The sequence below is a fragment of the Anabas testudineus genome, chromosome 2, assembly GCF_900324465.2.
Source record: "Anabas testudineus chromosome 2, fAnaTes1.2, whole genome shotgun sequence".
In the NCBI taxonomy this organism is placed as follows: domain Eukaryota; kingdom Metazoa; phylum Chordata; class Actinopteri; order Anabantiformes; family Anabantidae; genus Anabas; species Anabas testudineus.
In genome coordinates this window covers 27,268,329-27,292,994 of record NC_046611.1, presented here as the reverse complement: position 1 = coordinate 27,292,994, position 24,666 = coordinate 27,268,329, and the positions used below count along the sequence as shown (strand labels likewise).

Below are 24,666 nucleotides of genomic sequence, written 5' to 3'. Positions count from 1 at the left end.
TCAACAGGAGAGAAAAGCGGGACAAGATGTAAGTGACAAGCAGCATTGAAAAGAGAAGAAAGAAATATTAATAAAAGAGGAGAGAAAAATAGTTGTGGGTACAAGACCTTGTGAAAGAGGTGTGGGCATGTCACTCAGCAAAGAGGTTTCTAACATCAAGGGATTCCACTGTAGAGGAGGAGAGGAGGTAGATGGAGATAAAGTGGGGATAGGGGTTTAGAGCTTTAGGTTTATTGCTCAAAGCAAAGTAGGAGTGAGACATTCTCACTTAGTCTCTCTCATAGCCTCTTTTCTCACATGCACCTCTTTGCTTTCCATCTTTTGCCCTTAATCATCCCTCTCCTCCATCACCATTCTCTCCTACACAACAGAGTGACAGGGAGTGATTCACTCAGTGTCTCTTTGACTTTTTAATATGTCAGGGTGGAGACGTAGTCTGCCTTCAGACGGCATGCAGCTATTCTGGCATTCAGTGCACTCACACACATAATAATATATGATATTCTCATCCACAGCACAGACCTTTCTATCATGAATACCACAGGTAGGGATCAGTTATGAATCAAATCAAACGCCACAATCAAATGGGAAGAGTAGGGAAAACTGAATGCACGGTGTTATCTGCTCCTTCAAAGGTCTATGCTGATGTGTGTTAAGAGTCATTTAACACTTGCCGTAACACTTGTCTGTCTCTCCTACACATATTACATATACACAAACATACACAAACATCCAGTGCTATAATAAACGAATCACTAACGAGAGACACTACAGAGTAATATGGTTGATTGTGTGACTACGTATTAATCAGTAAGGCAAGAGGCAGAGCAAAAAGAAGTCTTCTGGCCAGCCACAGAACTGATTTTGGATAACGGACATGCTAATCTGGAGGAAGTATCCTCGTTGGAAGATGACGAGTATTTTGAATATGAGAATTTGACTGACCTGACTGGAACTAACTGAGTTCAGTCGATGAAGAAGGTGGGAGAGACCACGAGCCAGCCTGTACGCAGACAGTCTGGTCCTTCTGCCCAAGCAATGAGCCACCTCACATGGCTGGCAACGTGATTAGGATGCAACTAGGGTCACCGCAGACGGCTGTTACTCGGTAAATGCTGTTTTGTTTTGAACTTTTTAATTCAGAGACTACCCAAAAAAACATTTTTTGGTTGCTCTAATTTGTCACGACACAAAACAGATAGTATCGAGTGTAGCAAATGTACTGCATTTGCAAAGTCTGCCTTTCATGTGGTGTGTAGAGTGGGTGTAGTTACAGTTTATTTATTAATAAATGTTAACTTAAAATAACCTATCCCAATCTGACTCCCTCTCTCACACAGTGGGACGGTGTGGGCCCTTTTCCGGACACAGCCGAGCCTCCTAAAGGTGTTCAGATGTTGTGGCATCCCACCATCGTCAAGCCCTACCTCACCCTCCTGTCTGAATGCTCAAATCCCGATACTCTGGAGGGAGCAGCCGGAGCTCTGCAGAACCTGGCTGCAGGCAGCTGGAAGGTAACGGCTAGGTTGAAAAAGTTTCCCAAACCTTTCACTTACTTGCTTCTTTAGGACCACATTAAAATGATCTGTTACAGATAAATATCATAGGAGTCCAATGATGTAAATAAAAGAATAATGTGCGTACTGAATGTGCTTATTCGCATTTCATTGTCTATTATTGTGAAAGCAAGGGACTCATCATAAGCTTGTAGTTATTCATCCATGCGATGAAAGCAGAGAGACACAGTTTACAAGAGATGCTTGTGCAGATAAACAACAGATAAAACAGCTTATTCACATTTAAGTGAGTCAAACTACTTGTGTAGTGTAGCTTGTTTATGTGTTTGTGTGCACTTAAATGTGTGCATGCAAGTGTGTAATTCTGTGTGTAGGCTACCCATCTGATGACTGAGTCTTTTTTAGAAACTCTCAAAGCCTGAAGCCAAGAACTGCTCTGCACCCAGAGAGATAAATGTAGCAGTACTTGAGAGGTCCTATTTCTCCTTACTCTAAGATACCCACCAATTCACACATAGAGCTGCTTTGGCTTGTGTGTGGAGAAAAGTCATGAAGTAACGATAGATTCTCACTGAGATCTGATCATTTGGACAGGACACACAAAGGGGAAATATAAGGATTAATACATTCACTTTTAATCAATTCAGTTAATATTGAAAATTGCAGTAAAAAACACTGAAGATGAAAAAGAAACACCTGCTTACTGTAGCATCCTCCTGACTTTGAAATGTTTTGAGCACATCCCCCGTTTAAATGTTCCTAACTACATAATATTGTTCAGCTGCACGTAATGTAATTTAATGTACAGACTCCAACCCTGAACATGTCAGGGAGTACAGCCAGGGTTCAACAACAAATGATGGACTGAAGCACCCACAGTAGATCGTAATGAATGACTCATGAGGTCATACGGAGGGGTATGGTGGAATACAGTCATATGGTTGAAGGCAGCTTTAGCCTTGAGGGAAGTGTATGTAAGGGTGAAAGGCAGAATAAACTTGAAATCATAACACTGCATCACACTGTTATAAATGTTTATGACATTAAAAAAAAATGACTAGTCAAAGGTCTATGTAAATTATTCTGTATTTGAAAACTTCAACTCAAGAAGGATAAAGAGATGAGCAGACACACTGAGGTTGACAGAGGTGGATGGTGAGGAAGAAAGTGGAAATGATGGACGCAGGTGGCCTTCAAGAAATCCCATTTTCCATTTTGGGGCCTCGCTGTATTTGTGTGTATGTGTGTGGGTTGTTGTGTCTCCTCTAAACAAGCTCCCTCGCTTGCATTTTTACTCTCTTTTTAACCTCATCGCAGCCCTTCATTTACCTTTTCCTGTCATGGAAAAGTAAATGGTTCCTTTGACTGAATCCATGAGGCAGTACTGCTTGAGCCATTTAAGTTCAACTGTTCCTTTTAACTGCACCTTGATACTTACTAGGGGAGGGTGGTGTGGTGTCCAGATCAGAGTTCCCCTCTCAGGTCATATATCTCATTCTCCCTCTTACACTATATCACTTGTGAGTCGGTGTACCTCAGCCATTCTCACACTGCCCCCAATTTAACATGTCCCATTCAACTTCAACTGTTGTGCGCTGTCTGCCTCTCGTCTTTAGCTCAGCCATTTTAAGCACGGCTGGTCTCTGTTTAAAAAGAAAGAGTATATACCACAGACAATACCACAGTGCAAGAAAATTAGGTTTGACCGCATTGCTTTCAAAGTAAGGTGATGTAAACAAGCAGAGTGTCGCTAGCAAGTAATGAGGATAGTTTTGTTATTGTGACAGTGCTCTGGCTTTTGTTTGCCATGCTCTGTGGACACAAATGTAATTTCTGTCTCTAGAGGATGCCTCGCATCTTCATTATCTTATTCAGGAAGCAGAATATTATCATGGCTGTAAGAAATGATGAGAAAAACTCAGTCGTAGAACCTACTGTACTGAACATAGTTGAAGTTTTCTTAAAGTAAATTATAACAATTTGCTGCAAATTGTTACAAAACTAACAATTTCCCAGTTATGAATGGCATTGTCACCACAAGTATTTTGCTTGTCTGTATCATATTCTACTGTAAGGCCTTTAATTTTAAATCCTCAGTGCAGAGTCTTAACTGTAATGTACTGTACTACTTCCCCTGCTTTCTACCCACCAGTGGTCGGTGTACATCCGGGCTGCCGTGCGTAAGGAGAAAGGCCTTCCCATCCTGGTGGAGTTACTGAGGATAGACAATGACAAGGTGGTGTGCGCTGTGGCCACTGCTCTTAGAAATATGGCCCTGGACATCAGGAACAAGGAGCTTATTGGTGAGTACAAAGAATGACTTTCCGTCAGTAACTTTCCACTCATTTTTAACAATAACACCAACCTTCCTCCATTCACTGTAAGCAACACACCAATTACTGAGCGTGACTCAACAGGTCTAGTTCTGACATATATAACAGAATTACACATAAATGCCTGAAGTATTAGACCTAATATACTCTTTTCCCATTTTAATCTCTATCCACCCAAATGAATTTTGACATGGAGCCTACTGTTGTCTTTCTTGTTTGTTTGCGAAGAGACTCCATCTCATGCTACTTTCATGCTCTCTCACAGGTGCTCTTCTGTGATTTGTTCCTATCATGTCGTGCTTCCATTTAGAGTATGCAAGTCAAGAGCTTCTGATCTACTGATGTAACACAAGCATAAACACCAGTTGCACCAATTCGAAAGAAATGAATACTAATGCCAGCCTCTGCACCTAGTGTGGTACTTCACCTGACTTGGACCATGTTAGACGTGTTAAAACTTCTGACCCATTACATTGTGTTACTAGGAGGCTTTACAAGTGCTCACATGATTGGAAATTGTAGCATTCTGCTTCTGTCATACTGCATCATGGTGGTGCATGTGTCATTGCAGAAAACAACAGTTTGGTTTCTTTTTCTAAAGCCAAGGTGTATTTGTTGGTGTGTGAGAGAGTTAAGCTGAAGGAAACACAGGACAAGAGGTGAGAAAGCGAAATAAACTGGTAGTTAATACATATTTGGGAGAGAAAGAATGAGGTGGTGGAGTGGGAGAGAGATATTATAGCAGAAGAGATGATCTGATCAAAGGCTTGCGTTCAGCTTTGAAAAGCACACTGTAGTAATGAGTGAGCCTTAGGCTTACTGACTGGTAGCATTAGCACATCTAGAGACTAGGGATCATTAGTTAACCTGACACATAGAGACACTTTTATACTGTGTGTGTGTGTGTGTGTGTGTGTGTGTGTGTGTGTGTGTGTGTGTGTGTGTGTGTGTGTGTGTGTGTGTGTGTGTGTGTGTGCGTGTGTGTCTGGTATCTCCTATCACGGCTTCCTGGCGGGGCTCAGTGGTTTCTATAGCAACCCTGCTATCCTCCGTCTCAGCCGAGATACTTCTGGTGCTTCACTGGGTTTTACCAGAGTGTTGTAGGAAAAACAAGAAGAGGCAAAGTTCAACACGCCCAAACTTTATTGGTCTGACTAGCAGACAGCAGCAGCAGATTACAATTCAGTATAACTGGACGTTTAGTATTTTTCCACTTTCACTTACTTACTTTAATAACGGCAGCTGTGAGAGTTGTTGTTGATAGTTATTGGCATTATGTTACTGTAAAATGTTAACGTTTCCACTGCCACCAACCAGGTAGAGTCATATGCAGTGTAATGGTATTGGTTTGAATAAAATAATATAGTATTCCAAATTTTAAATGTTTCAGCTGCAGCTGAGTAATTGGCTCTCACATACTGTCGTCAAAATAAATGCTGCATTTGAATAAAAATGGAAAAAACGGGCACAAATTCTCCCATTTGACCTTTTCAAATGAGAACGGCGCATGTTTTTGCTCAGGAAATCAGTCAAATGTTCCTTAATTGATTAAAATGTTAGCGGTAATTGGTCCATTTTTACTTTTAGTCTTTTATAGCCATTAGCTTCCAATGCAGAGGAAGATAAAGAGGAGCATTTGGGAAAGAGAGGTAGACACTGTAATGGACGTGTGCTTCTTAGAGAGAAAAGCAAAAACACAGAGGCTGATTGAATAATGTAATTACTTGCAAATTCACAAGGAAAATCAATTCAAATTTGTTTGGCATTTTCATTTGAATACACACTTGACTTATTCATTCGTGGCATGGTTAAGTCCTACATGTGACTAACTCTCCAAGTATTATTCCCTACATACTTAGGAGAAAGAAAAGAAGACAGAGATACTTTTAGTTTATCTAGTCAGTTAATTTGCTTTTTTTGGCTGAAATATTTTATTTGACCCAACATTATTATGGTTTCACTGGCAAACAAAAATAATGAGCTGAAAGCCGGTGGATTCAGCATAAAGCTGCAGGTTAGGTTGTTAATTTTTAGTACGATTCTCTTTACTAGCAACAGTCTCAGGGTTTCATTTGTTCAGTGTTATACTATTATACTTAATACTTTCTGCAGTAAGATTATTTACCTGGTCACGTACCTGTAGATCAGATGATCAATATCTGTGGAATAAATGATAATTTCTGTGAAAAAATTAGCTCAATCAATAATTGAGATGGCAAATGAGACAGAGTAAGACAATCAGAGTCAATGACACACAGTGTAGACCTTCTCAGAGAACGGAGGGAGCAGGAGAAAAGCGAGAGGCATCAGTCAGGACTGAACCTTTGCTTTTGGCAAGGTGTGAGATGATATGTGTCGACAGCAAGAGGCAGAGGCCAGGCACTCCTAGGAGACAAGCCCCATTTGGCCCATGTTCACAAGCTTTATTCACCACAATGACTCTAACCTCTAAGTCAAACACATTTTTCTTTACACCAGACAGTTCTTGAAATCAACAGTTTAACCCAAAGCCACAAAGAGATTTCACAGAGCACGGTTGTAGGTCTTTGTAAGATCAAAGTTTCACCTAATTAGGATATCATTCTGCATGGCTAATCTGGAGAAAAATCACCTCTTTCTGGAAAGCAAAATCCAAATCTTCCTCTGTTAAAACTCATGCGATAGTGTGTCATAAGCAGTTAGTGCCGGTACGTTTGGCAGTGTCACCGTGGGGGAATGGTAGTTTGCATGTGAGCTCGGCAGTGTGAGCGGAGATGAGGATCATCTTTTGCACACAATAACCTCAGAGTGTCAAATCCTCTGGAAAGCACTGTAAGGCTGAATGGCAGTGAGACAAGCAAGAGGGAAGGAGCGAGACAGGCTCGCGGCTAGAGAAGGATAGAGGAAAGGAGCAAAGAGAGGCCAAGTCAGAGTAGGGAGACTCAGTATGGAGGAGTGGAGGATGAAACAGGAGAAAGAGCAGAGACCAAACCACAAATGTACGCTTATATCCCCCTGTAATCAGATTTAGTGACATATTGATGTTATTGAGAATCATTCTTCTCTTCTGTCGGCTTTTTTATTTATTTTTTTTAGTCTCTCATGATTTCACCTCCGTCATAGTTTTTGATTTGCATAATGTACTGTACGCCTGTGTAGCAATAAACGAGTTCATCCACTGCTACACCGTCTGTCAGTGCAATTCATCCCCATTTATTTACAGATGGTAATTTGATACGCGTGAATTGGGAACAACACTTGAATGCCAAAAAGACGCAGTTATTTTGTTATTTTGTTTGTTTTTGTTTTTATAAACACGTGCTGCATTTGCCACCAGTTCTAAACCGAAGTTAGTGTTTAATGAAAATGTGAAAATCTGTATTTATTTAAGTCATTTCATGTATTAATTTGACTTTTTTGCAGTGCCTTGCATCAAATGCGAAATCTAATTGAGTTTCCAGTTTCTGCAGGAAGGCTTTAATTTGAATTCCAAACATCAAGTCTGATATGAAGACTGGCGATTACATAAATATGTGATGTATAATAAGAAGACGTTGGATGTGAAACTGTTACTGTGCAGTAAAACTCTTCTAAATTACACTTGTCAAACAAATGAGACATACTTTAAAGTAAAAAAAAGTTTTTGTATTTTTAATAGATGCAGAAATGGTTTCAAAAAGACATCAGCAAAATCGAACTAGTGCATGACAGTGTGCATTGAATCAGTGCAGAAAATAAAGTTTGTGACAATAAATGTTACAGTCGGCCAGAAAAAATGTGCTTAGCTCCATTGTTCCTCTTCTACTCCTTCTTTATCTTTCTTTTAATTTCTCACCGCACCCCCTCATATCCACACTTAGTTTTTTTTTTACTGTACTACACTTTGCTGTTTCCACCCTCTAACACCTTTTCATTCTGCTAATTTCTTTGTCTTCTCATCCATTGATCCCACTCGTCTCCGCTCCTGTGTCGTTTCAGACATGAGCTCATAACGCCTCACCTTCCCTCTCTCTCCCTCTCTCTCTCTCTCAGTCTCTCACTCTTTGTGTCTCGCATTGATGACATCAGCGCTGGGGGAGTGTTACTGTGGAAACCGGAGTAGTGCGCCACAGGAATGTCAGTAATCCATGATTGCAGATGTGTGTGTGTGAGTGTGTGTGTGTGTGTGTGTATGCTGGAGAGTGCAAGCTCATTAGAGGTCAGGGACTGTTATACGCAGATGCAAATTAGGTGATGAAAAAAAAAAAAACACTGCCTTAAAGCCTTTGATCTAAGCTTTTGATTTTCACACGCACTCACGTTGTAGTACATCCCAAGACTGTGGTAAATGAGGTTATGTGCCCATCCCGCCACCAAACCAAATAATTGTCTTTGCAATTTGTCCCAATATAATGTGAACAGACTTTTTGTTTTTCTCATCTACACCAACTCTTTTTTTTTTTAAAAAAGCTTTTAATAAACCCAGTAGAAGTGAGAAGAAGGGCGTAGGACATACAGCAGCAGGATCACCAGCTGGAATCATACCAGGGGCGCTGCGGTTATGCGGCATGCACTGCAACCATTTTGGCTCCCGGGGAGCTCCGTCTTCACCAACTCTTTACATATTTTATCGTCTCTGATGTTTGCTCTGGGGAATGTACACCTTCAGGTGACCAGCGGGCCGAAAGAGCTGAAAGCGTGGCCGTGTCCAGTGACTCACGCCAGGCTGACACACACTTCTCCGTCCCCGTTGCAGTGGTAGTTGATGTAATCTCTGGGTTGCCTTCAGAATGAATCTCTTGTGGTTGAGGGTCTGGCATATCTTTTATCAGCACACTTTGTTCTCTCTGGCAGTCGCCGTCCTCTGCTCCACTGTAGCACACTGGGAGCGCGTCAGATGGAGAAGAATAGAGAAAAAGAAAATGAAAGACTAGTTGTTACTCCTTACAACAACTAGTATTTAAATAAATTCCAAGTTGTGCCTTTGTTATTGTATTCAACAAATAAACGTCTCCATTTGTAAGAACCCTGCTTATCATCACTGAAAATCTTTATCTAACCATGGGAATCCTCTATTTTTTGTCACGACAAGCGTGTGCATAATTACAGCCTGTCTGCACTTGTGGATCTACATGCAGGCATCTTGTCCTTAATGAAGCCACAAGCTCCTCGCAGGGGAAACAAAAAACCTCCACCACCTTTCCTCCATCTTTCCCTTATTCGCCCTCCGTGGCTCTCTCTCTCCCTCCCTCTCTCTCTCTCCCTCCCTCGTTTGCAGTTTACGCCGTTACCCACAGACATCAAAGAGAGACACTGAGGCTGAGATATAACTGGTGTGAAAAGCACCAAACACAGGAAGGCAGAATATTTTATAACAGAGAAGCGGTGGCACGCCACTTTCCAATTTACCTCTATTTTTGATCTCTTTAAACCCTCTTTGTTTCATCTGTCTTTGCATTTCATTAGATTTTTATTTATTTATTTATTCATTGAAGTTGAAAAGAAAAGAAAAAAAAAGAAACCCCACACACTTCGCATTACAGTGTGGCATCAGGTCATTCATCTTTATTCTGCCTTCATAAGGAAGCAGCGTTGTTTGTAACTGGTGAATTATACCTTATATCTTTATTGTAGCTGCTTTCCAGATGAGGCTATAATGCAGAATGCATTACAATGCTGTGATTTTTTTTTAATGATTCGGTTTACTGTATGGGCAAAATATTTAAAATGTATTGTCAGCCTGACAATATTGATTTTTGAGAATATTTGCAGGGACTGTGTGTTCATGTAATTTTAGTGTAAAGGATTATGTTCAGTCTTAGATATCAGAGGTTGACATCTGAGGGCCGTAAAAAGATTTTATTGTGTTCTACACAAGAATATTTCCACAGAAGACCCAGTTGCTTTGGCGCCCCCTGTTGATGATGGGATGCACTGCTGATGAAATCCACCCAGGGGAGTCAGACAATTCAAATGCACTAATTTTGTCACTGAATATTTCAATAGCGACTATGGCATAAAATCCCATGATCATATTAGTCATATGAATAATTTTACCCAGTTGAATAACAACATTGTAATGTGAATATAAATTGTAATATGATGAACTCTGGTTCTATTATTTAAACACTTCAGGTATACACATGTATATACTTTTACTTACCTTTAAAAAACTAGTTTCACAGCCCTAATGAAACAATGTGTGGCTGTTGTTCAGTACTGCTGTAGCAGTAGCAGTGTTATTTAGTTCAGTATTTCTCTTCTCTCAGCTTAGATCATACTCAAATAACCAAGAAAGGCTTTGGAAACATATTATGCCTAAAGCTTTTGATACCAGTAGCTGTACAGCAGTCCACCTTAGGGACCCCAGCCCAGTCACTGATAACAGTGTATTAACCATCCTTTATTCTCAGACAGTCGGACGCCACAACCAATCAAGCCTTTTCATCTTTCCCCACATCTCCCTGAGACAATTACCTCCAATTTCACTTCAGTAACACTCTCCTTTCTCCGTCAGTAAACAATCAAATCACTCCATTGTTGAGGGTAATTGGATCTCTTTAAATCGAATCAGCCATTATGGCCCTGATGAAGCACGCCCTGCTCAGCGGGAGTCTAGCGACACATGAGGGAATGCGGCACAGGAATACATTACCATCTCTGCCTCCCAGGTGAAGATGACTATATTGGAGGAGCTGTGTAATACAGGTTTATTAGACTGTGCAGTGATCAGCACAGGGCTTGTTTTTCTCCTCAAGGACATGTTCCAGGTGCAGCTCACATTCCAGTGACAGGGAAAGGAGATGTAACAGGAGAAGGAAGACTGCACTCCAGCATGTGGAAGTGCTGTCATAGTAGGACATTAAAGTGGGAGTCACCACCCGCTGTAAAAAATCAATCTGTATTAGCTCCTTAACTTTTGTATATCTACCTACTTACCTATGATGAGAAAATAACCTTTGTTATTTTACCACTTTAAACATTTTAAACCTTTTTTTTTTTTTTACAGTTTTTGATATGTTTTCTATGTTATATCGTGAATAAAATATGGGCGTAATGAATTTTGCATTGACATTAGGTAAATGCTGCCACTCTCTCTCATTTATAGAAATCTATATTTATGTGTTCTGTGCCCTTGGAGTCATAGTATTTGAATATAGAAAAAAAAGCCCAGATTTTGTTTAGCTAAAGTTGTATCTAAGCACATATTTGGTTTTAATTTCTGTATTCAGTACAGTGAATGTTTGTTCTATGATAAAACACTGTGAGTTGAAAAATATAAATCCCATAGAGACAGAAATGACATTGTGAAGTCACAAAAAGAAAAAAGAAAAATCCTCAAGTGTCTTATAACAACATCTCACATCAAAACAAATACTGTAACTTTGGAGAGAAACCATAAGACAAAACAAACAATTGAAAAAACTGAAGCAAACAAACCGCGCGCTGGATAATGAGCAATATGTACTGTATGTTCATGTGAGATGTGTATCGGTGCACATGCACACATGGCTGCATATGTGGGTATTGTCAAGGTGATATGTTGACAGTTCCCCCCTCCATCTTCCTCTCCCTCCTTCCATATCCTCTATCCCTTTCTGCATTCAGCCCCTGTGGGATGAATGTGATAGCTTTGCAGAGACTGATAGCAATATGCATGCGCACACCTGCATACACACACACACAGCATATTTTATCATCTGTCTGTGCACAGAAACTATGTAGACAACCAGACGTACAAATATGTAGGCAGGTTTTACACATCCTTTTTGTAAACCCTGCTAACCGTTTGTAATTACAGAATTGTCTGCAGTCAGTCAGTTAATAAATGTGTTGCTCATTCAATCAGTCAGTCAGTCAATAAAATTGTCAGTCATTCAAGCAGTAAATTATCTGGCAGTCAGACAGTAAATAATTCAGTCAGTCGCTCAAAAGTTAGATCATTAATAGAGCAAGATGTAAATAAATGAATCAGCCCGTCATCAGCTAGTGAATTAGTGGGGAAATGAATCAAGTCAGTCAAAAAATTAGTCTTCGTCTTAGGGTGCTGGGCAACTTTGTCCTCACAGCCAAAAGACAATGACCACTTAACCTCTGCTCAGTCTGCCAGCATGAGATAACAAGTGGCTAATTAACTCACAACTCCATAGACTGTGTGTATGTGTGTGTGTGTGGTGTGTGTGTGTGTGTGTGTGTGCGTGTGCGTGTGTGCGTGCAGTGGGCATTTCTGAATGAGTTTTTTCTAGGACATTTACATTCAGTTAGGTTAAAGGAAAAACAAACGTAGAGCGTCTTGGTAAGGCACTGGACCATCACGTGCTGCCACAGCAGGTTTAGCTTTGCCTTGACCTTGATTCTACAAATGTCTGAAACTGGACCGATTGAACTGGAGAGTTTTGACAATGGTGGTGCAAAGGACTGTGTAACCCATCGGTCCAAAATCTTGCATAGGTGTTGAATTGGGTTTAGATGTGGTGACCGTGAAGGGCACAGCTTATGAGTCACCATTCATTCGTGATGTTCATACTCATCAAACCATTCAGTGAGCCCTAGCTCCCTGCGGGTGGGAGCATTGTCATCTTGGAAGAGACCGGTCCCGTCAGGATAAAGGTGATCGCTCAGGACAACTTTATCGCATTGTCTCACTGTAGGGGTCATGTATTGAGTGTTTTCCTTTCATTTGTCACCTGTCTCATGTAAATTCGGCTGTGGATGACGTTGTACACCCTTAGTTTAAGGGGATTGATGGTGTCATCGGATTTTACTGCTTTTTGTATATCTTTGCTGTTCTGAGCCTAGATCACTAAGACATTTTAAAGGTAAGATTACCAGGGATTTGCCACCAGACAGTAAGGACTCTTTGGATTTCACAGTGATAGACTGGTCCGGGAAAACATTCAGTATTATGTAGACCTGTGGATTTTCATATGTGAATGAAAAAGGGACGGGAAATAGAGAGCAAGGATTTTAGGCTTACGTGACTGCATTCTACGAATAAAAAAAACAATCTGTACCCCACAAGGATGTTTTGTTCTTATTTTTATTTTTCACCAAGGCTTAATAAATTCTAAGTAGCGCCATGGGCTGTAGAAGATTATACCTCTGATGCAAAGCAGCAGTTAGATAAGTATTTGGCAGGTTTGTACTGTTGCTGCAAAAATGAGTTGTTCCACATCTACTGAAAAATACTGTCGGTGAGATCCAAAAGCATTTCTGCCTTTATTGCAAATCGAGTAAATATTTTGGCCTCAGTTTTCTCCGCTGCCAGAGAGGATGTAATGGTCCACTTGAAGACGACACGGCGGCGGATTCAACACTGAGAGTAGCACTTCCTGTTTTTCATTTGCTTTATCTAATCCCGCACTTCTGTGGAGGACTTGAATTTGTCAGATTTAGAAGGTCACCGTTACTCACACGCAGCAGCTCTTCACTTTTGTGTACACACACACAACCTTGCATGCACGGCTTTAAATGGCATGCTGCGTCATTCCCGGCAACACGCGTACACAGAGCGTAGACCAGGTCGTTCTTGTGAAGATGCTCAGTTGATTGAAGTGCACCTTTTCAGCTTGCATGGGAGTTAGAGGGCTCTTCCCAGTGGCTCTATTGAGTGGATTTTGTTGGAAATTAAATGTTTCAATGATGGCTCATTATTCAACAATCATCCGAATTGACAGTTCTTTACCTGAAACACAACCGGCGGTTTTCATCCCGGGAGCAGGTTTTAGGATGTTCGAGGAGTTTCTTGAACCCTTTGCCTACTGCTCATATTTGATGCAACTGCACGGATGACGTCAGTCAGCATAATAGCCTCCTTCTTATCTCATCAACTCTCATCTATCCTTCTTCCACTCCTCACCTATTTGCTCCAATCCCTCCTTGACTGTCCTCTCTCCTCTGTCATCCTCCATATTGAGTGATTTTACTTTGACTAGGGTAGTTGACTTAGAGACACTGCAGACATTTTCCCTCATCTTCATTCCATATGCACTCCAAATGTTACACCTATCAACTGTAAGACATACGCAAAAAATACACATTAACATGATATTAATGGGATATTATTCATATATATCTAGTGTTAACCCTATATCCTGCACATCCTACTGTGTGTGGGGCAGCTCAGATTACATGTACAGTGGGTGGTTCCAGACGTGAAATTCATACTGATACCACTTAGCAATAAACTCCTGTTCACTCCAGATGTTATTGTTTCCATCTGCTCCACCCTCCAGTCGAGATTGTGGGTTTCTTATCTGACAGCATCTCCTGCGCTCCTTACTTACTTCCTCTCTGTGTTTCTTTGATCTTCTCAACAACCCATTCTTTTGAATGTCATTCTTTTACTTACTTTTTTACTTTACTTACTGAAATACCATGATTTGCCCTTTTAATTGGTTTCTCAGCATGCCTACATTAGGGTGTGTGCATGTGAAGGTTTGCATTTCCCTGTCAACTAAAGCTTTATAGAGTTATCCTAACCACTCACTAACTGTAGTTTAAGAGTAATATTTTCTTACATAGAGACTTTGAAGTGTCAGTCATGTGTATATTATTGAAGTACAGTAGGTGTTTGGATTTTTATACTGTACCCGTCAGTCCACATCTACAATGAGTGTAAATGCTTGTCTGAAATCACCTTTTTATATTACAAAATACAAAACCTCATTCATCCACACACATTATCTCAGAATGTAAATCGAAAGTCACATGTTGTCAAAGTTTGGTACAGTAGCCTCACAGTGAGTTCCTCCTCTTAATTAAAAAAAAGAAATCTATTCGGAGGCAGTATTCAGGGCAGTATTTCAAGATATTTCCCACAAAATTGGCTACATACAAGAGGATGTACAGACAATAACGTCATTTTTTTTTTTCATTTTCTCTACCCACTCTAGGTAAATATGCCATGAGAGATTTGATCCATCGATTACCAGGCAGTAGTAGCAGCAGCAACAATAACGCCACCAGCAGTGGGACCTCTGGTACCACAGGACCTCCCAGCAAGGCCATGTCAGATGATACGGTAACTGCCATCTGCTGCGCACTGCACGAAGTCATCACCAAGAATATGGAGAATGCCAAAGCTCTCCGCGATGCTGGAGGTATCGAAAAACTCATCGGCATCGTCCGCAGCAAAGGAGACAAGTGAGTGGGCCAATAAATTGTGCGGTTTGTGTCTTTACCAGTAAAATTGCTTATTTGTTACTTGCAAGTTTTAGGGTAAACACTTTTCTAGCTATTTTCCAAGACTGAAGACACCACAGTTTATAGTATATAGTGTGTATGATTACATCAAATGGAAAAACTCTACAGGTGAAGTGCATCAATCTCCAAAGGGCAACATGACATAGTTGATATTTTTAGAAACTCTTCAGACCAATTGCACAGTCTTGCAGGGTTGAAGAGCTGTGTTCAAGCACTACTTGATTAGACACTTGGATGTTAAAGGAATTACACAGGTGACCTTGCAGTTATCAGCTTGTGTCACTGCTGTTCCCAAAGAAATTGTAAAAACAAACGTATTCTTCCATCTTCTTCATGCATATCACAGAGAGATTTCATTTATAAAATGAATAGCATAATATTTTATTTTCCAATTCTGTTATTTAAGCAACTAATTTAGAGTGTCACATCTCAAAACTGGCATATCATTAGACTCGGCAGTAAACCAGCAGGAAGGGACTTCAATGCAAAAGTGAATCTGTATAAACTTATTGGGGTTTTCTTTTTTACAGGCAGTATATTGACTCAGAGCCTGTATAGAAAAAATGAATTTTCCTTCAAATACAAAACAGAGAACAGAGTGAAAACAAGTCAGACTTGCTTTTGATTTTTTTCAAGTTACATTTTGTTTGACAGAAGCCAACATCTTGGACACGTATTGTAACATTAATACTACATGATCTGCTAGATTCCTTTGTCCAAAATGCCTATGAGCATTTGAATTATTTATGTACATAGGTTATCCCAGTGGGAATAAGTCCTGCAACACTTGCAGTCGTGCTACTAAGCCAAATTAACACCACAGACTAATGTAACAGAGAGGTGTTTCTGTTATTTAGCCTACACTCACTGAGCAAAAAGAACACCTGTTAGTTTAACACAATGCAGTTCAACACCACTACAAGCTACATCCTCTAAAATAATCATACACTTATTATAATAATAATAATACATACAATTAGCATCTCTCTAATATAGTCTGAACAAAAACTGAACATTATTACCTTCCAGAAAGAGGACTTGCTATAGGAATGTCATCACACTGGATTAGTGTTTGCTGGCTGTATGTAAGTGTATGCCTCAGAGAATAATCTGGGAATAAGCAAGAGGACAACATGAGAGAACCTCCCAGGACAGCCAGCAGTGAATCACGATAGTAATTAAATTCTAAATGCAATGTGAAGGCTATAGAAAAAAGGCAAAGGGATATATTATAGGGTACCTGTCAAGGTGTCATTCAGCACACAGTGTATGGCCACTAGTGACCAGTGCTTTAATATGGCCACACATCCATCATTCATAGTTTCCTTCCCTGTGACCATTCATCCTTAAAAGATGGCTGGAGAACAATAAGGAAGATGTAGCAGGATTATAACTCCAATCGCCATGGGAGACCGAGCAGGGTGTTCTGCCTAGCTGCTATGGCAACCAGCAGGTCATGGGTTGCTATGGTGCCAGCATGTTATCAGACGGAGGTCAAATGTTGATTTATTGTTATGGAGAGAGACTCAGTCTATTTAGGGAACTGTGCTCAAGGGCACGATCAGAGAGAGAGAGAGAGAGATGAGGTGCTGGAAGAAACCTCCATAAGAGCAAATACCACAGTGAGTAAGTGTAGTTAGCTGCTAATAGCCCACTCATCTTAATTTTCTCAGGATAGGTGCACTGAGGATAAATGCTTCTTATTGCTGCATTCATGCAATTACACTCTTTCAGATTGGAAAAAGGCTTGTTACAGATCAACCGTAGAGGGCTATAGTTTCCCCACTCCTTCTAAACAGTAGAGCACCAAAATGAAAAGAATGGAATAATCCGGTTGGTGATCTATACCGTTTAAACAGTAAATACCAGTATGATGCATTCCAGTGCTTTGCCCTTGATATTGGCTGGTGCAATAACTTCCTGTTGATACCATCAATGCAAATTTCAATCGTCCAAAAACTTTTCATGGGGAAAGAATTAAACCCACATTGAAGCCTGTTTTCGCAAGGACTTTTGCTAATTTTAGTAGACAAATGGAATGTGGGCGTCCCTTCTGCCTCACTCTGCAGCTATTAGCAAGAAAGGGCTTATGAACTGACTCCTGCTAGAGTCATTTTTCAGCTAAGTGGCAGGAACGGGACCATTAACATGGTGGAGAGGGTCATTTTAAACTCATCTGGAAATTCAGTTTTTGCAAAAGGAAAATCATTCTCTGCTGAAAAGAGCAATGGCCCTCTTACACTTAAAGCTCTCGCAAGTGCCACTGGCCTTCACACATCTTATGCATCTGGTAAAGACAGGGGAAAGAATAACATAGAAACTCTATCCAAAGAAATTGAGCCCAGGAGTAATAACTTTCTTTCTCTCTTTTCAGACATTCAGCAAAGGTGGTAAAGGCAGCGTCTCAGGTCCTCAGCAGTATGTGGCAGTACAGAGATTTGCGCTCCCTGTACAAGAAGGTAGGATGTTTTACAAACTGTGTAGTCACACTTTGGTACGTTTCAAATGATCTTGAGCCATCATCTTTACAGACACCTTCTGTGCAGTGCCTGTGAAATTAGATTTGCATACCAGGCCCCATCCTCAGTTTCTGAGAGGATATCTAACCTTAGTACTGACTGTTAAACACATACGATAAACTTAGATTTTCTGCTTACTGGTCTTACTAGTTTGGTCAAGTATGGCGACTGGCAGCTACTGAATATGCCCAACCTATAAAGACAAACTCATTACGTGACCATGGCTTTATTCATTAATCACAGTGCAGTTTGTTGTGGAATTAAATATTTCATGTTCTTGACACCATCCATGAACAGGAGAATACACTATTCACCACCACCTGATGGTGTTATTGTTGTGATGGACAGTGATCAGCATGGGTACTCCCACTGGCCTGTGGCTCCACACGGCAAAGCTGTGATGCACTGTGTGTTTTGACAGTTATCAATCATGGCCAGCATTACATTTTACCCATGCTGATGTCTGTCCACCACAACATGAGAACCATCAGAGGGTGTTAATCTTGTTCAATTTTAGAAATGGTTGGAGTTAAATGTTTTGGTTGGTGTTTATGGGGACATATGTACACTTGCAGGTCCTTTATTTTTCTGTGTTTGTTTGTTAGTGTTTGCTTTTACCTTGAGGCTGGTCATAACTACCTCCAAACAAAAGAATAACAGGGCTAGACACCATCACAACTGAGCAACAGTGTTTACAGAGGCTGAAGGATCAATAACTTTGTGTTAGTCTCTAGCCTATTGCGTATCCACAAACACACACACAAACACACACACACGTCAGTCCTAGTGGTTGTTTAACCTATCATGAAGACTGAATGATATTACCAGGCAACTGTAACTCTTTAATATAATATGTGCAGCTCGCAGATAATGGCACAAACAAGCAAAAAAAAAAAAAGTGAGAAAAGCTTATATGGTCTACAGAAATGGTGTTCGGTGTATGTGCTTGTCTCATCCGGACACACATTTTTACCTCTTCTTTTTTTTTTTCTCGTTCACACACACAAAAAATTGTTGAAACCCACCATCTCCTCCTCCGGCTCTTTTATTTCTTTTCAAATGACAAACACCCGCACACACTCACAACTTGATTAAAAGCAATGACAGATGTTCTGTTCCTTTCACTTGTTAGTAATGAGTGTTGCTGAGCGAATATCTGCCACCAAGGTTATCTGCCATTCAGCACTCTGAAACTTTAGAGGCGTAATCAACGAGTTTCAGTGAGATATTTAGAAATATTAAGCAACACATTCCACGAAGGCATCCTTGACTTTAAATGTGTGTGTGTGTGTGTGTGTGTGTGTGTGTGTGTGTGTGTGTGTGTGTGTGTGTTTTCATGTCTGTGTGGAGAGAAAATACACAAATGAAGCTGATGATTTATTTGAGCTGCGTGTTTGCGTGAACAATTACATATGCGTGGGGGGTGGGGGGGTAATTTTTATATTTTTTTGTGTTGCCCCATATTCATTGAGAAAATCTAGCTAATAGAATAGAAAGAGAGCACTGCAGAACATGATTCACATAAACAAGTCATTTCATCTTGTGTTATTTTTTTCCCACTCGAGGCTTTTCAAGTAGCTGCACTTGAGTTTTCAAAGATCCTGTCCAACCTTAAAAAGTCCCTTTCAAGAGCTGTTGTTGTTGAAAGTAATGAAATGAGTGCAAATGAATATTGTTTAAGGAGTTAAAGCATCAGAAACTAGTGGAAATGCACACATTTCCAAATTTGAAGAGAGGCAAACAAAAAGGGTTTGGCTAAGATTGACTAAGATGATTTTGTCATGGGTTCTCTGCCCGAGTTCAAGATTTCTGACTGTTGATGCAGTCATTTTAGGACACACCACCCCACGGCATCAATATGTCCTCACCTCATCCTGCCACTCTCTTCATTCGTCATCCTCTCCTCTGCCAGTACAACACAAAACAGTATCCCCATGTGGGCCCTTGGAGCATCACCGTCCGCTTCACACTTCTCTAATCATTGCTACTGGATAGCATAACACTCAACTGGCAGTCCAGTGATCAGACATGAAGGACATGGGCTTTTCACAGCAGTCAGGCCTGACACAGTGAGCTTTTTTTATGTTCATTTTTTATGTCCCACCCATCTTTGCCTCAGAGGCTATGATTTGATAAAGTTATTAAAGAAAGGAAAAATGTTGCTTAAGATGGATGGTTTCCACATTTTGAATTAGTTTTGCATCTGTCTCATTAAATCCAATATGATGTAAACAGAAATTCAAATGAAAAAGAAGAAGATATAGCACTGAAAAACAAGTCTCTTTTTGCTGCACAACAATAAAAAAAAGCTCCATCCATCATGCTTAATTTGAAACAAGATATCATCTGCAGTCTGTCTTGTTGTAGTATCTCCAGTTTCATCCTAACTCATCAAACTCTACTTCATCATAAGCTTGAAATGATCACGTAGTGCAGGACAACTTTTTAAATGCAGTATTTGTAAGCAGTTTGCTTAGTTAGGTAAGCTTCTGTATCATGCTCTAAAAATTACTTTTAAAAGTAGACATACCTAACTCTTCACTTCCTAAATCACATGAAGGCAGCTTGGTTAGTGACAAAGCAGCCTAATTTTATAACTGGAAATTGTTGCATTAGAGGATCCACACTTTATCACCTGAGTCCAGAGCTCGAAATAAGTGACTTTACTGCTAGTATTCCTGCGTGACATATTAGGTCATGGGTGTTAGTTGCAGCAAAAATCCTGTTAGCCTCCAATCCAAACATGGATTAGCATACAATTTAGACGAGAGTGGAATCGGGTGTCTCTGCAAAATGTTTGTGAGCAAAAGCAAAAGGGAAGAAAGAGACAGCAGCAAAAGAGGAGGAGGAAAGAGGAAAGTGAGGGGAATTCTTGATGTTTTTGCAGTAAAATGAGCATGGTCGAGCTGAGTTTGTGCGTGCGTGCGTGCGTGCGTGCGTGCGTGCGTGCGTGCGTGCGTGTGTGTGTGTGTGTGTGGATGATTGGAAAGCAGAGAGTGTTGGGTCAATAATGAGTCAGTTTGAGCTACTTTGAAGTCTTAAAGTAATGAGAACATTTTTGAAACACACTTTCCAGCTGTGTAGAAGTTGTGGCCGTGGGTACACGTATGTTTGCTTCTCTGCTGTGTGTGTATGTGTTGTGTGTGTGTTTGTATGGCTATCATGCCAGCATAAACCAGCATACATTTTTAATCTTTGAAGTGAGGACTACTCACAATGAGAAGGGTTTTTAAAGAGCAATTTTGGGTTTAAGACTAGGTTTTTGGATTTGAATAGGTTTTGGTTAGGGTTAGGTTAAAGTTTAGGGTGAGTCAGTTAGTTGTGATGGTTAGGGTTAGACTAAGGCAGTTCATGTGAAAAATCAATACATAGTAGATTAACATGGCCTACATGACAGTAGGGGGCTAGTGTGTGTGTGTGTGTGTGTGTGTGTGTGTGTGTGTGTGTGTGTGTGTGTGTGTGTGTGTGTGTGTGTGTGTGTGTGTGTTTATGTTGAAAATGTGTGTTTTTGTTAAACTGCAGGAAGAAGAGTTAATCACTTCCTATAGCAGTGCCATGAGAGTAGTCTAGGTTGAGCGAGAGAGTGAGAGAAAAGCATTGCAACAGAATAAGGGACTGGGATGCCCAACAGTTTTTGAACATGCTAAATCGAAAAGCTGAGGGGCCATAAATAAACAGTAACTCTGTAGGAAAATAGCATCTGTGATGACTTGAAAGATCAGTGGAGCAGCAGTCATTAATAAACCAAAGCCAAACTCTGTTTGTAGCAACTCTAGCACTGACTTTAGGATAAATCATGTATAATAGTCTCCCGGGTGCAGTAAAACTCGACTTTTACCGGGGTTTATTTGGATTATGTGACAGGATGTGTCCTCATACTGTGTCTGTTTGTCTGTGTGCTGTGTTTCATCTACAGTTCCTAGGAGGAAAGCCACAGGTCATCTTATAAGTAAACAACAAATGTGCAGTACTGTTCGACAAGGGATTTCTACAGAAAACAAGGAGCTGAAATATGGTCACTTTGTAAATAAACCTATTCTTAATAGGACCAGAAGGACCAAATAATGACTCTCACCCACACAACTGTATACTCAATCTGTCACACACACTAAACACAAAATTTCATACTGTATTTTCACACATTTTGTCATATCCACATTTAGTGGGTAATTTCTGCCGGGCTTCTGGGCTGTGCCTCATTTCTTGATAAATGATCTCGCTTGGGAGTTTAATCGGACACACTCGCTTGCAAACACACACACATGCACTAATCAGACATCATACTAATGCTGCACACGCGCGTCGGGGACGCCACAAATCACGACGACAGATGGAGTTCAGGGTCAGAGACATGCTGTGTTTGTCACACATGTGACTGGTTTACAATATGTTCCAGGGATGTGCAATTCAGTATGTGGGTGTGTTTGTGTGATATGAATGAGTGAGAATTTTGTTTCTGATGTGTGTGTGTGTGTGTGTGTGTGTGTGTGTGTGTGTGTGTGTGTGTGTGTGTGTGTGTGTGTGTGTGTGTGTGTGCGTGTGGAAGGTCACTGATTGCACAGCCTAGTCCCTTACCGGCAACTTATACTATTATTATTAAAAATTATTTATTTTAATTTATTTTCTGATTTTTACAGGTCCACATTAAGGTCATTGTACTGTAGTGTATTGATGATGCTCATCTCAGAGAAAAAGAAACTCAATCCATCATCTGTTGCACCACAAACAGGAAAGACAGAGTAAGATGGAGACAAGTGTTTGAAAAACTTCAGTAGATATCAAACCAACCTCAGGCCTCAGAAGCTGCTTCTGTGTTTTGCCAGGTTTCTCTCTGATCTTCACCAGTATTAGACAGAGAGAGAGAGAGAGAGAGGAGGTAGAGGTGGGTATAGGCAAGTGTCAGCGTAGAGGCTAACAACAGTGTTTTAGTGAGACAGAAAGGTAAAGCTGCAGCACACTCTTACAGTATTGTGGGTTATTTGCAATAAATGCAACAGTAGAATAAAGGTCAGTTCTCAAATAACCACAACCACGAGCATTGAAAATAAATAATACAAAGGTCGGAGGCACATTATTCCTGTTAGGATAGATGGATAATGTGTGAGTGAAGTGTTCGCAACAGTACATCTGAAAATCTGAGTGTGAAATGAGTGAGAGAGAAAGGGTTGACAGACAAAAAATGATAGTGTTCAGTGGTTGCAGAGCCCCAGGGGGGACCCAAAGCTCACCATGTGTAATCTTTTTGCTATAATTGCTGTCTTGCAACAGTACCACCACCACACACACACACAGATACATATGATGCACATAGACCTCATTTGTTGGGGTAGTAATCACTTTTTACCTTACAGGCCCATGACCTTCAACTAACCACATAGTGATGGTGAGAGCAACAGGTAGAATGGTTGCCTAGCAACCTAGTCTTTTTTTTTTTTTGCTATGCCTTTTTTACAGTAGGTGAAGGAAGTGAAAGGCGTGCTAGAGAAAGAAGGTGGCTGAAAAGAAAAGGAACAACTGCTAATGCAAGGAGAGAGTAGGTGAGAGTCAGAAAGAGCAGGTCCTTTAGTTGGAACTGATTTGGTTTATGGTTGGAGGTGTGGGGACATATTATTCGCTTACATAGTGAAGTTTCACAGTACACTGACACTGACAGTGAACAAGCCGAACCTTGGCTGTGCTGCAGAATGATGCCAAAAACTAATAGAAAGACTTTAGACCTTGAACCGCTGTCTGGCTTGGCCCCATATGAAATTTTGATGTTGGATTTAATATTTATTAAATCAATTACACCTCTCTGGCTGTCTGGTGGGCCAGACATTAAAAACCAATACTGGGCAAGCAATCATTGTTTAACCCACAGAACAAGCTTTTATTTGAAATGATTGTGGATATCCCAAAGATTTTGTCAAACTTTGCATTGTGGGGAATCGTGGATTTGAAGATTTCACACTGTAAACATCAAGGAATAGGAAGCATGAACAAGCTGATCACTATAAATCATATGACAGTGTCAAACAGTGTAGAATATATTAGGATTTTTCTAAGCTTAAAGCTACTTAAAAGGGAATAATGTGGAAAAAGCTGTACATTGAGGCGTAAAGTCCACTACTTTGTGCGAGGAGATAATAAGTGTGAAATTTATGAGTGCTGTTTCAATACATTTTTCTATACTCTACTCTCTGATAATGCTCAATCTTGCGAGTTTAATTACAGTTTGGTTTTAGTTTAACTAGCCGTCATTTTGCTGAGAGGGGCTCTAAGCAGCTAATGGATCATTCCTGGATCCCATTTGTGAGCCACATTTAGAGACAGCAGACTCTGTAGAACGCATTTATCATTCAGTATTCAGTGACTATATGTTCATTTGAGCAGCATGACAGTTATGTCAGTGTCCAATTGCACAGCAGCCCAGTGCACCATAAGGAGGTTACATGGTTTATAATGAGATGTGTTGGGGGGGGTGTGGAGAAAGAGAATGGGAAACTAGGTGAGTGAGAGGACTGTGGGAGTGGTGGATAAATAGATGAGGTGGAAAAGAGGGACGCGAGACTGGAAGTGAGCTACCTTTGAACTACTGTATGTCAGAGGATCTAGTTTTCTATTAGTCCTCAGTGCTGTGCCAGAAAATAGGAGTCAGAGGGGGGACATGGGACTGTTCTCACTCCAGCCCACTGCTCTCTAGCTCTCTGGCTGTCTCTCTACCTCTATCTCTACTTCTCCCTCTCATTACCTCTTTCCTCCTCGTGCTATCTTTGCTCTCCTGTCATAACTCTCTCCATCTCCCACCTCCTCCTTGCTCTCATTACTTTCTGTCATCTTTTGTCTTTCTCATCTTCTCCCCAATCTGTCCCTCCTCCCTCTCTTTCTGCCTCATCTGCTCCGTCTCGAATGTGTCTCATTCCCCCCCCCCCTCGCTGTCTCCTCCTCTCCACCCTAACTGTACTGGAGCGATTTACCTCTCCCATGTAGTCACAGTCCTAACAGTCCAACCAGTTTCCCACTGCTGAACCACAGCCCCCAGACAGTAAAGCTATGACTCCATGATCTTTTATCTTCTGCTTATGTTTTGCATTCAGGGGTACCCAATTATCTTAATGCTAAATTGAAATTGGTTCCAGCGCTGTGATTGTTGTT

At 40.6% G+C, this 24,666-nt stretch overlaps 1 protein-coding gene across 3 annotated transcripts in view; it reads left to right on the top strand.

Moving 5' to 3' along the window:
* Positions 1 to 24,666, top strand: part of ctnnd2a (catenin (cadherin-associated protein), delta 2a) — a 215,703-nt gene that overhangs the window by 184,655 nt on the left and 6,382 nt on the right. For all 3 annotated transcript variants that reach the window (XM_026363547.1, XM_026363544.1, XM_026363546.1), the window contains exons 19-22: positions 1,341 to 1,514; positions 3,670 to 3,820; positions 14,704 to 14,953; positions 17,388 to 17,472. In XM_026363547.1, coding sequence (XP_026219332.1) covers positions 1,341 to 1,514; positions 3,670 to 3,820; positions 14,704 to 14,953; positions 17,388 to 17,472 — 660 coding nt within the window. The remainder of the gene's footprint in view (positions 1 to 1,340; positions 1,515 to 3,669; positions 3,821 to 14,703; positions 14,954 to 17,387; positions 17,473 to 24,666) is intronic.